At 37.3% G+C, this 14817-nt stretch overlaps 2 protein-coding genes across 5 annotated transcripts in view; both read left to right on the top strand.

Moving 5' to 3' along the window:
• The window catches only part of cct6a (chaperonin containing TCP1, subunit 6A (zeta 1)), a 679017-nt gene extending 671190 nt beyond the window's left edge, over positions 1-7827 (top strand). The window contains exon 15 of the transcript XR_007935564.1: positions 7815-7827. The gene's annotated coding sequence lies outside the window, so the exon portion shown is untranslated. The remainder of the gene's footprint in view (positions 1-7814) is intronic.
• Positions 1-14817, top strand: part of elna (elastin a) — an 81976-nt gene that overhangs the window by 5186 nt on the left and 61973 nt on the right. For all 4 annotated transcript variants that reach the window (XM_051930729.1, XM_051930726.1, XM_051930727.1 and 1 more), the window contains exons 2-5: positions 12335-12373; positions 13194-13235; positions 13487-13627; positions 14265-14303. In XM_051930729.1, coding sequence (XP_051786689.1) covers positions 12335-12373; positions 13194-13235; positions 13487-13627; positions 14265-14303 — 261 coding nt within the window. The remainder of the gene's footprint in view (positions 1-12334; positions 12374-13193; positions 13236-13486; positions 13628-14264; positions 14304-14817) is intronic.

Here is a 14817-nt window from a genome sequence, read left to right on the forward strand (position 1 = left end):
AAAATCATATAGAAATCTGCTATGCATCTCTGATAATAATTGCCTTATAAAGATTTTTTTTCATTTTTTTCATTTACTATATCTCCATGCTCTACGTAGCACTCCTAAAAGATCTGAAAGTAAGCAACTGAATAGTCCTGCAGAATATTCTTCACTTCTGATTCCAAGAGAATTAACAGTTTCAGAAAGTCATGAAAGAGCAGTTACCCAGCTGACAAGTGAAGTGGGGAATGGCAAATGTTTGCCACCCTCGGGAGAGACTGACTGACTGTATCTTGCTGACTACCCCTTTTTACCCATTTTTATTTACTGTTTAAATACTTTATTCTGAAATGGTATCACTGAGAGCATTACAATACAAGATATAGGAATGTATAAGATCACCTTAGATCACAGTGTGCTGGCAGGTTTTGCTGTCAATGCAAGAAAATATTTGGAGAAAATCTTTTGTCAAAAATAATAGGCCCAAGAAATGTCTACAATGTTAGGACCTCCCTACTTCGCAAATTGCTTTTTTAATAAATGTACATCTGCTTTTCTTTAAGAAATGAAAGTGCCAGTTTTTTTTTCTTGGTATTGTTTTCAGCTTTCATCTGCTGAAAAGTTTTGTTTGTGGAAAAGTTAGGAATAAAAATAAAAATAAAGCATGAGTGGCTGTTAAAGTCACTGCCACCAAGTACAGTGTCATAGACTTGTGCATACATGCCTGTGTGTGCACAAATATTTGTGTGCATGTGCAAATGTGCGTGCATCTGACCTCCCAGCCAAGTACATCTCTCCCTCTCCTGCTCCTGCTTTAAAGCCACATTGTATAGATTTCATTCTCTAACATCTGGATATATAACAAGCCATCACTGCCTTGTGTGGATGCAAGACTGATACTCCATGCCATTTGCACATCTGTCAGTGACTCTTGCTTTATGTTAACTTTGACTTTACTTAAAGTAAAATTGGCATTAGCTGCAAAAGAAGATATTTTAAGAAAAACCTATCAGTTTCTATATACTGGGAGTATAGGAGTGGATGGCATAGCTGCTGCCACCCAGCTATAGAGTTCTGGGTTCAAATCCCATTCCTGTCACTCTAGTATATCTGTGTTCTCCTCAGGCCGGCATGAGTTTCTCTCTTTACATTCTAAAGATGTGGACTAACTCGTGACCTTATATTATGCTGCATGCTAATGTGTGTGAGTCTGTCATAATGAATTAACACACCATTCAGGATTGTCTGGTGCTGCCAGTATGTTGGATCGAGCAGTTTTAAAAAAGGAAGGATGAATAGTAGGAGTTTGATTGAAGAGTTGTTAAAGACGGTTCAGCAATGAGAACTAGGTGTGAGGGTGTGTCATGAAGCAAACAGCCAGGACAATTCAGGTAAAACAAAGGGAGTAGTAGTGAAAGGGATTCAGTATCTGTATTACAGCTTCTTATGCCCATCACTCTCACTTCAATAAAGTAACTCAAAAATCATAAAAGTACAGGAGAGACAATGGTGTGTCACTGGTTTACAATTCAGCACAATCAGTCCCCAGCAAAGTCAGTTTTATTGTGCAGGATTCAGCCTGTTGTTTATCCGTTCACATACAACTGAGAAGATTCCAAGTGCATTCTGTCTGCCCTGTTTTTGTAGAAAATTAACCACCTGATTGTGTGCAGAGTTGAGGTATGGATTTTGTTATAGGTAATCAAAACTGCCACCTCATCCAGGAGTACCTTCAATTCTTTCTGATTTCACTAAAACCATTTAAAAAACATTCAATTGGTATACTTTGCCATTTTAAAATAAGCATAGTTGCTACATGGATAAAGTATTGTGGATTAAAATCCTTTGCCTTGTCTAGACAGAATTTACATCTGTGTCTCATGTCTGTGTGGGTTTTCTTCTGGGTACACAACTCTCCCTCACACATCTACAAATACAAGCTTGTCAGGTGATGCTAATTGTACATACTATTTGTATTTGTATGAGTAACTGTATATATGTATGCCCTGGTTATTTCATACCTTGTGTCCAGTGCTGCTAGTACAGGCTCCAGCTCCCAGCAACACTGAATTTGATTAAGAGGGTTTGAGAATACTATGTAAGAAAACAAAGATAATTGTGCACTGCTTCTTTTCTTTTTGATATTAACTCACAATAAGAGATTTCACTAACTATTTGGAAAGATTTGAATACTCCTCAATACCCTTAATAAAATGCCTCTCCACACATCTTCACAAATTGAAGGAAGTGCCAGTTTATTTTAATTTTTCTAAATTATTTTAAAATGGGCTTAAAGAAGGCTAGGAGCCACTTCATTATGGTGACACCCACACATAATCATACTAGATCAGTTTAGAGTCACAAAGTAACCAAACAGCAGATCTTTGAACTGTGAGAGGACACCATAGATCAATATGAACACAGGAAGACTGTAGAAATTCCACAGAAAGGCTATGAAGTGACAATAATATTCACTGAATCAGAAAACCATATTGCTGTTCCATGAACACTTTTTTCCCTATAGTCTCTGGCAGAGTTCTTCAAAGATAGCCACTCTGCTTTGCTACTCAGAAATGTGCACTGACCTTGCAGAAATTACCCCTGCATCTGAGTAATCAAAGAACAAAAACATTGTGATCAGGTTCACCGACCCTTAAGTGATGACCTATACTCACTGCTCACAGACCCTCTAAGCATGCCTAGCTAATCAAAACCTGTTAATGATGTTATTATTTCTCTCTGTCCCCTAACTGGTGACCTCTGTGCCAGACTCCTCAAATCTAGGAAACTGTGCTATCATGTTCACAGTCTTCTCAATCGCTGCTTATATGTGACCAATTTAAAGATTTTTAACGCTGCTGTCACAGCTTTTTGATATCACAGCAGGCATTCCAAAGTCTAACCAATTGGAGAAAATTGCACCACCATTACTTCTCTATGAATCCCCAATACTGACCCTTGTGGCTAGCCAATCAGAGAGAATAAAAAATGTCATTATTACACATTCTGCCCTCTCAGTAACAACTTAAGTCTATCCAATGACAGAAAATGAATGAATTACAGACAATAAATTACAGCTTATTTCAGCCATTAGTACGTCTTATTAATGAACCTGGACCTGTGGTGACATAAGCCGTGACTGCATCAGGAAATTAATTGTGGGAATAGAGTTGTACAGAAATGCTAATTAGCTTCATGCCCAGTGATTGCTCCTTGTTAATTAGTTCCATGCTCCATTTGTAATAAATGTAAGCTAAACATATTGGAGGAATTGCTCATTTTCCTTTGTGCAGCTAAAACCTTGGCAGCAGGAGTAAGAAGCCAAATTTGAAAGGAAAGCTGGCATAATAAAATAGGTACATCACACTGTCCACAGAACCCAGACTAAACACAGCAACAGGAAATGAGGCCCACACCTCAGGGAAACTATCCAGCTTGAGGGCTTTGGGGGCCTGGAATGCGACTCCTGCTCCAAATAATGAAAATGAGTTGTAATCTGGGTAGTAGAAACTCAGTGGTGTCACGCAGTAGGGCAGGTGGCCTGGATCTCAACAGTCACACTCTAAAGAAAGGCCAAAACAAATAGATATCACTTTTTAAAGGCCATGCAGAGCCTCCCCACTGCTACGTAAAGATTTCAGACTTGTAGATTTTGGAACCCACATGACCTCAGGATAACCCATTCTGCCTTGGTTTGGATTCCGACAAACACTCTCTGCTGACACATGACCTCAGGGTAACTTTGCGTCTCAGACTAACACCCTCTGGCCCCATATGACCTCAGGGTAACCCTTTCTGCCTTGACTTGACCTCATTCTAACACACAGCTGGCACAAGACCCCATACTACCACTCTCTGCTAGCATATCACCTCAGGGTAACCTTTAGTGTCCCAGATTAATACATGCTGGCCCCGGATGACCCCTGGGTAACTGTTTCTGTCTCAGTATGGCCTCATACTAAGACTCCATGCTCATACATTCCATGCAGCTAACCCCTTAGTTCCCTGACTGACTGCAGACTAAATATTTACCACCCATGCATGACTTCAAGGTTACATTTTAATGGTGTCGGGACAATTCTTTTCTGTCATGTTGCAAACTTGTGTGTAATCCTTGCTGCTGCCATATAGCCTTAGCTTTGTCAGGTGAAGCATACTTGTTCAGACTTTTGCCATTGAGGAAAAAGTGGTGATTAAATGTGGTCTAAAATTTAATGTAAAAATATGCATGAAACAACAAAGTTAATGTAGCTGAACTTCAGGATAAAAGCTTTTCTGACATATGTACAGCTATAAGGACTGGGTCATGTCATGTCATTGTATAACAGGCTAAAACGTTGTATCAGTGCTGTCAGCCCAAGAATAAGACTAGAGTTTCATTGTTGATCCTACTAAGATATATCTGGATGCTTATTTATCTTGATGCTTTTGATTCTAGCCTACTGGGATGGTACATGTCCTTCTGATTTTCAGTTAACTTTTCTGATCTTACAATTTTATGTCTCTAGGGCTTCTTGGTCTCACTATCTGGCATTTGTCATTTTAAAACCCTTTTAAACATACTGACTGTATGGTACCTGTTTACCTGATTAATGTTGCATTCATTAAATCTGGTCACTCCTTTACTTTCCAGTCTCTGTGCCTACTTACAGTTATTATGTAAGTATATATTCTGTCAATGTTTGATCAAGTCGGAAAGACCCAGCTTTGATCTATTGTGGTTAAAAGACTCCAAAGCGGTACTTGGAAATAGATCTCTTAGTAACAGACATTATCGAGTACAGTTGTCTCTGTGAAAAACTGCCAAGCTTAAGGTTAATGAAATATTTACTTTCAGCCAGCTTACTGTTGAGCAACTATGTTCTTACAGAAACATAACAATTGGCATTCAACACTGTAACAAAATGTCTCCAATGGTTCACTCCAACTAGGAATAAATGTGGCCAAAATAGGCTCAAATTGAAGTAAACAGCTTTGTTAAAGCAAAAGATAAGAGGAACAGAAATAAAATGATTCCACAATAAAGTAAATGGCAGTGGTAAACGTAAACCTCACTAATCACATGCCATTACCTCGATCTGTCAGGTAAGGAAGCCCTTAAATGCAAAAACAGTGTAAAAAACTAAAGTTCACCTTCAATATTCCTCCCTCTTCAAAAACTATGGCTGCCCTATGCTGTTGCTCATAAGCCTTCTCCAAACATACCTTCCAGATCTAATATTTCCAGTACAGTTGCATATGTTGGCTATTATAGCCTGAGGTGGTGTTAGGCATTATTGTACATACAAGATTGTGACTACCCTGCAAAGTCACAGGTTCATCATATTGCATTATCATTTGTAAGGCAACTCAACAAACTTCAGACAAACTTAATTGGAAACAATGGCTCAAAGTGCTTCAGGCAACCTCTCTAGTTCTGTAAAATGGATGTGCCAAGTTGTTCTTACCTGGTACAGTATTTCTCGTTTCCACCTTCAGGCCTCCAGGGCAGCACCCTTTAGGCTAAGAACTTCCTATCACTTACTGTACACATTGGTGCCACTAAACTTAGCAAATGCCGTGCAGGACTAGGCAGTGAGGACTTTCCTTCTGTGATCTGGTCACCCTCTCACTTGACATTACCTGCAGCCTACAATGGGAGCAATCTATGACAACATTCTATTTTAAAAGCAACTAACAGTTATCCACTTAGCCTCCATTTCCTTAGGCAGAAATAATTCAATTTCATCATATTTTTCATAACATTTGTGTGGAATAAGTTTGGTAACTTAACACACATTTATAGTTCTGTCTCACCTATTGATGTAGTTTATGTAATCAAGCCAATTTCTTACAAGTTAGATGCAATTCTGTTGATTCTTCCATTTTTTTCATTATTAAATCAGGATAAGACTGAGAAAATTGTGGGAAGAAAAGCTCAAATAGTTAATTTTTATGGCAAACTGGGTTTCTTTACATGTAATGTTAAACCAGTGGTAAGACACCTGGGTGTTTTCCTAAATTCTGTTCTTTACTTAGTCCTCCATTTAAATAAGGTTGCAAGGGGTTTCTTTTATCATGTAGGAAATATCGCCAAAATTAGTTCATTCTTATCCCAGTGAGATGCTGAGAAATGTGTTTAAGCCTGTATTACCTGTGGTCTTGATTACTGCAAAGACTTCTTCTCTGGGCTCCCAAAAAGACACTACAGCCTCTACAGTTGGTTCAAAATGCTGCTGAAAAGAGATCACATATTACTTCTGTTTTGATATAACACAATTGGCTACCAGCATCATCTAGACTTGATTTAAAGTTCTTCTATTCATATTTAAACCTCTTAAAGTTTTGCATTTGAATGCTTCTCAGATTCTGATTCTGATTACAGTTTCTGCTCCAGTGCATGATCTGAGATCTTCTGTAATGATGTTCTGTCCATTTGTAAACTTGGAGATCAGCCATACACACTGCAAAAGCTACAGTGGCATGCAGAATAAGAAGAACCCAGCAGAAGAGCACAATTTCCCATTTTCAATTTGAATTTCTCTCAGTTATGCTACTTGGTTAGTGTAGAGTAAGTTTGCACTGTTTTGTTGTAAGTTATCTATTATGTTACTGTATCTCCCATTTTCTCTATTACTTAGAGCTATATATAGTAAAATACATTTCAAAACTTGTATTTATATATATAAACGTTCACTTCCCACACATCTGCTGAATTCTGAATTCTGTCCAGGTCCATCTGCATTGATTTATGTGCCTTCTGTTTATTATTTAATCTGCCTAAATTAGTTTCATCCATAACTAACTTGTTTGTTATATGTGTATTGAAATCCTTTATGTGAATTATAGAAAACAACAACCCCCGCAACAACCCCCTATGCAAAATCTGAAGTCATAAATATTTGTTTTCCACGTAACATTGTTCTCATTTACCCACCACACCCTAAATGCCTGCAGCAATTCAACTCAATTCTCATATTATTAAAAACTTATGGATTTGAGATACACAAGTTAAGGCTGAGGAAGAGCGGGGTACGCTTGACAATAGGAAAGTGCAGTGGCTAGTAAACACAGAACAGACACAAGAAAGGTGATGTGCTCTGTTTTATATATTTATTGGTTCTGTAATCATCCATGACCATGCTTCACCTCCTCTTCAGTCCTCATTGCATATCCCTGCGTGACAGCTATCCTGCTAATAACAGCAAAGGATTTTGACTGCACATCTTATGTTCAGAGCAAGTGATAATAAAGTTGGATTTGCCACTACCTGCCCATGATGCTAGCAGACTTTTAGTAAGAGCCATATCTAAGGCAGAGATTAGCAGGCATATCTTCACAACTGCTAAAAAAAGAACACAAGAATGTACTCAGCAATCTGGTAAAATATAATGAGGTAAAAATGTAGTCAAAGCAGGTTGATGGTCAAAATCCACAATTGTACATATTGCCAAAAATATTAGCGTGCGGACATAGACAGCATAAAGTGAAAGTCAAAATTGCCAAGACCATGTGAATTCCATAGGACATAAAAGGTTTCAACTTAATTTAAATTTCAATTTAATTTAATTTTAAAACCCAGCAATAACTAGAACTCAAAAAATTGAATCAGTCCACCATCCCAAGCATCACCTGATTGTCAAATAATTGCAGTTGCTAGGCAACCCAAAATAATAGACAAAGCAAAGGTACATGATCAAACCCATTCGGTAATAAAAAAAGGTGTGGAAGTGAATGACTGAGGATACAACAAGAGGATCTTTCATCAGTGTTACATAGTTGAAAAGACCACCAAAAGCCAAGAGCCACTATACAAAAGAAAGCAAATCTGGTAGTGGCAGCTTTTAAAAAAGAAAAAAACAAAATTAATTCAAGACCATTTTTATTAAATACTGGAGCAATGATAGAGCGCAGTGTACTGACTGCACAGAAACAGGCAGTAGTGAGAGGAAAGAAAATGGAATAGGAGATGTCTAAAAGACATGTGACAAAGAGGATAACCATTGACAAAACAGGCTGAAGTTTATACCAACAAATCTGTTATTCAAGACGTTTGGACCAAAGCACTAAAATAAATTACAGGTATAATTCAGAAGCAAAAGTGTTGTGCACCAGGTACACTGAGTCCGAAAGAAAGAAAGCCTGTAGTGGACCGCCAGGAGATGCAGAACGCTAACCTTTATACTTCTGACCTAATGATGGCATGTGCCACACACTCCTGGTCACACTTACCTAGCAACACCATACACATAATACACAAAAAGCATCTGAAAATGGCAGCGCCTATGCAAAAACTTCATGTAAATTATTTTTAATATGAGTAAAAATAAACAAATAAAAACTAAATGTGACCATTGGATTCCATGGTCTCTTAAATTCCCAAAATGATGTTTCCAACATTTTTAGAAATCAAAGAATGGCTGTAAAAAATTGAAACCAAAAGCTGCGTCAATCAGCAGTGCAGAGATTAGCCCTGCTGGCTTACTGTGTACCACAACAGCTAGGAGTTTTTACATATGCACATACCAGCATGAGTTTTTCCCCAGGTATTTCGGATATCCTCTCACATCCCAAAAGATGCACATATATGGTTAATTGGCGATTCTAAATTTGCTATGTGTATAACTGGACACTGTGATGAACTGGTGTACCATGCCTCATGCTATTTGCTAAGATCTGTGTGTGTCCGGTCTCTATGAGCAATCTGATTGGTCAATTTGGGTTTGGTGTTACTGGTTAGTTTGGCTTTTGTGATCCAAATGCAACTGTGAAACACATGAGAAGGAGTAAAAGGTACACTGAGAGTCACCTTCAATGATGGAAGACATGAAAAGAGGATAGGAGGCAAGCATGAAGCCCCAAAATGACAGAGTCTGAGAAGCAGGCTGTACAGGAATGCACTCAAGAGTCAATAGAGGTTCAGACACATGAAGATACCAAGGAAAGGCACTGTAGGTACATGTAGCGCAAGGGATATCAAATATTTTTTAGTACGTTCTATTACCTGTCTTTGACAGGTAACATGGCTAGTATAGTATTAAGCCAAAAGTGCAATCCATTTTATTATTATATGTATTACAAAATACATTCCAATATGGTGTAACTACTGGATGGATAGAAAAATATTTAATTTTTCAGTTATTAACCTCCTTACCATGATGTTTAAGCCTGGAAAAAACAAGTTATAAACACTGAATTTTTTTCAAGAAGAAAAAAATTTTATTATGTTTAACAGAAACATGTAAATACAAAAATATGAACATAAATACAACAGGAAAGATATATTGAGTATCCACTGCTGTAGTGATGGAGATATTGTTCACATCCTTTGTGTGATATTACGCACAGCCACGCATTGCAATCGAGACAGTGAAAGTGTACTTTTGAGCACTTCTCTTAAAATATTTTTTCTTTTGCTTGAGCATAAGAGGGTAGAATGTCAGCATCTGATCTACACAAGTGATGCGCCCCTTTTCTTATTGTAAGCCTAGTGACTTACAATTTTCCTCTGACATGGATGGCAGTAGCTGCATTGTGAACGGTGCTTAAGAGGCTAATTTTTTTCTGTTTTTCTACTTGATTGCAATCATTTTGCCCTTTTGCCACATGGCTGCTAGCACCCCACTGCAGCTTTATGCAACTGAATTTACGAGGTATTTCACAGCGGTTTAATCATTTAGTGCTGTATGCATCAGTTTCACTATCCGTGTCAAACTCTAATGGCCAATTCACAATGTCATCACTATCACGTGATTCAACTAACGGTTCATTTTCAGTGTGTTCTAAAATTGGCCTTACAGCTTCTCAGTTACATGGCATTGTGTGTTTTAGCTGAAGTCTCCATTCCACTCACAAATATTAATGAGTCACCTTAGCATGGCAAAACGCAGAAATATTCATGATTTTTTGTAGCATCATGTTATTTTCTCCACTAGATGGAAACAGATACTGTCTCAAGAGTTATTTGGGCTTAATGCAGATGAGGGTGCTTACATTTACTTATTCAGCTGACACCCTTATCCAGGGCAACTTACAACATTTATGATACAGTTGGTTGCATTGCTTTTGGTTTTTCAAACTGAAACAGGCAGATCAAATCACTTTCTCATGGTTCCACAGTGACAGAAGCAGGATTGGAACCCACAACTTGAGGGTATGAAGTCCAAAACCTTAACCACTACACCACATTGCCTACCTGTTTATAACCTCGCTACTGTATTTATTTTTATACTACATTTCAGCATGCAAACACATGTGCCATTTCCCACATTTACATCGCTTGACAAACTTTACACATTTTGGCATTTATTCATCACCACCTAGGGCTGCCAACTCTCTTTTTCTGGAAATGAGGACGTTTGGGTCGAAAAATTAGGACTTTTGAGGTCACCTTTCCATATAATGCCATAATACACCTTTATAGTGTCTTATGGTTTTTTAAAATGATATACACCTTTAGTAACAGTTTATCAGTATAATTATTATATGATGGCCACAATCACAGTCACTGGTAAACTAATAACCCATTAAATATTTTGAATATGTCAAACCTCTTAAATTAACAGACTTCATTCCTTCCATTCTTATTTGGATAGCTTAACTGTCGTAAACCTAACAAAATGATACACATGGTAAATTCTAGCAAAATAAAAATAAATTTTACTCTTTTCAATTCAATTTAGTTTATTTGCGTTTATCCACATTCTTTTATATTTTTCCACTGAAGCTAGTTTTCTCAGTAAATCCGGGTTCTTGGATAAATATAAATGGAAATCTTTATATAGCATGCTACTGAAATTGAATCTTTTCAGCATTAGTCCCTTAATTGATCAGTTCTGCTCTTTTGAAAACAAGGGTATTTGTTGTTCAAGTAGTCTGTGAACTTGCAGTTTCTTTTCAACATAATAGGTATTTGTGAATTTATGTAAATGAAAGAATTATGAAAATATTATTAAATTACTTGAAGCAGTGACTTATTACTTGATCAACTGATAACTAAAAACATATTGCATTTATAAGACAGAATAAATATGTGACTTTTTTTAAGTAACTGAAACTTTAATAGTTGACTCATTCATTTATAAATATAAATCCATTTTGGAACAACAAGTGATAATAACAATATTTTCCATTGAAATATTACAAAGCAGTACTTACTCACACTTATATATGATGGACTGTTCCTGGTTGTATGAAATTTCTTGTTTAACCAAGTTGCTGAAAGAAGAATTGAAAATGAGATCTCAGATAGAAAATGTGAAATTGTAATTACTATTTTGATTAAATTCATTTAGCAACAGTGAATTAGGATTACAAATAATTAAGGAAAGGAACAACATTTATAATGAACTGTCTACCCGCCAAGAATATAAAGCTGAATTCAAAAGATGAAGTGAAAAAGCCACGTTGGACAGATTTTGACTATTTTCGTCAATATCTGCATTGTTTACTACCGGAATGGAAGTGAATATTCTGGGAAAAAACTGTGTGCACTACTTCCACAAATGCTGACTGGTGTACAGCTTTCAATTTTTACCAATGATAATGATATGGAGAATTTCAAAATTCCGGACATTTTCAAAATTTTATAAATTCCTCCCGGACAGTCCATGGCGCATTAAAAATGAGGACATGTCCAGGAAAATGAGGACGGTTGGCAGCCCTATCATCACCATTTTTTACACATGGCCAAGTATATGTAACTTGGTCTAGAGCAACCTCGTGAGCAAAAGTTAAAGTAAAACTTCATGATACAGAAAAGCAAGGAAGACTAGTTTAGAATAACGATAGAGTGCTTACTCAGAATGTTCTAAATGGGAAAGTATTTTCACCTTAAATATGTTATTTAATTCAATCTTAAATCTTTCTTTTGAACTTGCAGCCATAAGCAGTGTGCTGTCTTCCAGTATTACTGCCTTCTTCTGTGCCATTATGGCTAGTTCTCATATATACGTTCACTTTGCAAAAATTGGTGACATCAATCAACCTAACAACCGTAGACCATTGGAGGACACCAGTATAAACTTTCAAATCCCACAAAAAAGGCACCCCATTCATGAATTAATACTGGGGTCTAAGTATGCATAGATTAAAACACTACATGCTTTAGTTAGCAGAAATTAACAAAACGAAGAAAGTAAAGCAGCCAACAAATAAATAAAAAGCACTTTATTTTAATTATATTCCATAACAAAAATTATCAAAATGAAAAGATGCTTGTTGTGATGTGTTTATCCTTCAAAGCACTTGACTATGATGAAGCTTGATTTCAAATGTAAGATCCTGATAGCCAGCTAATTTGACTTCTGTCCATGGTGCTGAATTCGGCCCATGGAGTATCTGCTTCCATTCTAATACACATCTCTCTCTGCAGGTGTCTACATTCCTCCTGGCACTGGAACTCTGTATCCAGGTAAGAGGCCTGTCTCCAGAAATGGCAAAATAGTATATGACATCACAATCTACCTTGAGGCTCACTTAAGATGGGAAAATCTATTGGGGGAAACTAGGAGGGATACTTATTACACCTGTTACCTTCTCTGATTCTTACTGTATGCTGTTGAAATGCTATAAACTCCCATTTCTGTGTTACCATACACAGACAGGATCCTTTTCTGACCTCCAAATCAATTTACCTATCTGTGTTTTAGGCAGAAAAACTGCACTTTTCCTCCAAAATTGTAAAGACAATAAAATGTTCAGTGTTTCATTCTCAATGGCCAGATTCATTATCTTTTGAAATCGAGTCTGATCCCTGTGTAGCTTTATACTGGCTGTTGCAACTCACTCCCAGTTCTAATTGGATCACCGTGCTCAGCCTGCACTAACAGACCTGGCAAGTCAAAAGCCAAGAGCCGCCAATAAGCTCCCATGGGCTGCATAGACCAGTAAATATTAAAACAGCAGCAGCCACTTCCAAGTTAAATTTATTACCCAGGTGACAAGCTTCCTAATTTTGCAAGAAAGGTACTTGGCTATTGCCTGCATGCATAGAAAGTGCACTCAAATCAGCCTGTTTCTGGAGTTGGACTCTGTCAGCCGTGACACCATGGAATTTGTGAAGACTGAGGCCCAGAAAAATACTCTTTGGACTGGCCTTCTTCAATACTTTTGTTGCTGTTATAAATAGCTGACCTATGGCTTGTGTCCTGTAGGGGTGCCTGCATGTGAGCTTTGTGCTGTTGTTTGTTCTGAACCTTTTCATCATTGTTAACTGCTATTTCTTTTCACAGGAGGCTTTGGGGTACCAGGTTATAAACCAGCAAAATCTCCAGGTACATTTTAATTTATTACAAAGTTGGGCTTCTGTCTAACTAGTTTTATTGCGTGATACCTGTAATATTGCCTTGAACTCATGACAAACTGGCTTTCATGCAGTAGTTCTATAACTGGTTTCTAATACCTCTTTTACACAGAGCCATCACCAACTGCAGTGGCTCATTTCATGGAATACTGTCATTATGTTGTTGTTGTTTAGAATCTGTTTACTGAGTCTCCTTTGTCCAAAAAAATTCACTTCTTTCAGGTGGTTTGGGAACAGGAGGAGTTGCCGGAGTCGGTGGGGTCGGCGGTGTAGGCGGCATCGGTGGCATTGGAGGCATCGGTGGCATAGGTGGTGTTGGTGGTACTGGAGGCATTGGAGGGGGTATACCTGGAATAGGGACAGGTAAGATAGTATTTTAACATTTCTGTTTCAGGAAGTAATCATGTTTTCTGTTCACTGATATAAAATTCATTTTTGAATGTTTTTTGAAACTATTATGTTTCAATTCCAATGTTTTGTGTAAACCAAGTGGTTGTTTCACCTTTGATTATACTCCATTTCAGAGAGCTTTATTTCATGTTACTAAACAATGGCTATTGCTGCGCATTCAAAAGATCTGCCAGAACTGCCTTGATAGTTAAGTAGAGTTTAAGCAAACTGTGTCTTCTTAAAAGTACATAATCATGGTGTGGCTATCCTTCAAGTTTCTAATTTGGCACATGCTGTCTGTATCAGCATGTGTCTGTTTTAATCTCTCTCAGATCTCTTGTTGCATATCATCTTTTCACAACTCATTAATTATACTGTGCCAAAGATAGCTATTATTGATCTTCCAAAGTACTATAAAGTGCAATAATCACTTGGTACCATAGGTTCAGCCTTTCTTATCAAAACATTTTAGTGAGAATTTAGAGCTAGTGAGTGATGCATACAACTGTCAGCATTACCCTTGAGATTGGGTTGAAACCTTTATTACACTAGTGCTATGAATAAACTCAATTATTTAGTCTTTGTCATGGGTCTGTTTTGTGTTTTGCAGGGATTGGAGTAGGTGCTGGAGGAAAACCCCCAAAACCGGGTATGAAAACCTGTTTTGTTGCTTCATAAGGTTGCTCAGAATGTCTACCCCAGGTTATATGAGCCAATGATACTAAATCATTGTGATGAACCAGCTGATGTCTGTAGTTGCTGTGTCCATTGGTTTGTGAGATATTACCTTATTTACTACTTAGATTAGGTAAACTTTAATAATTCCATGGGGTATTGTGTTAGGCAGGACAGCTAACCCTTACAGTAGAAAGGCCTTGAGGAATGATTTTTATTGAAGGTGGCAGCAGAAATAAAAATGGGATTGGATGAACAGATTCTATCAATGCAGCAGGGAGTTCATGTCTAGGTGTACTACAGATAATCAAAAAATATCTCATTACCACACTGCAATTTTAAAAATCAAAATAAATAACTTCTCTTATTAAAAGTGGTAATAGCCCATATTGGACTTTCAGTGAGTCTTTATATTAAGTGTACTTAGACAGATTGCATAAGGAATCATTTTAATGGCTGTCATGCAAGCCTTGTTTTTCTAGTATTTC

The sequence above is a fragment of the Erpetoichthys calabaricus genome, chromosome 8 (assembly GCF_900747795.2).
Source record: "Erpetoichthys calabaricus chromosome 8, fErpCal1.3, whole genome shotgun sequence".
Classification (NCBI taxonomy): domain Eukaryota; kingdom Metazoa; phylum Chordata; class Cladistia; order Polypteriformes; family Polypteridae; genus Erpetoichthys; species Erpetoichthys calabaricus.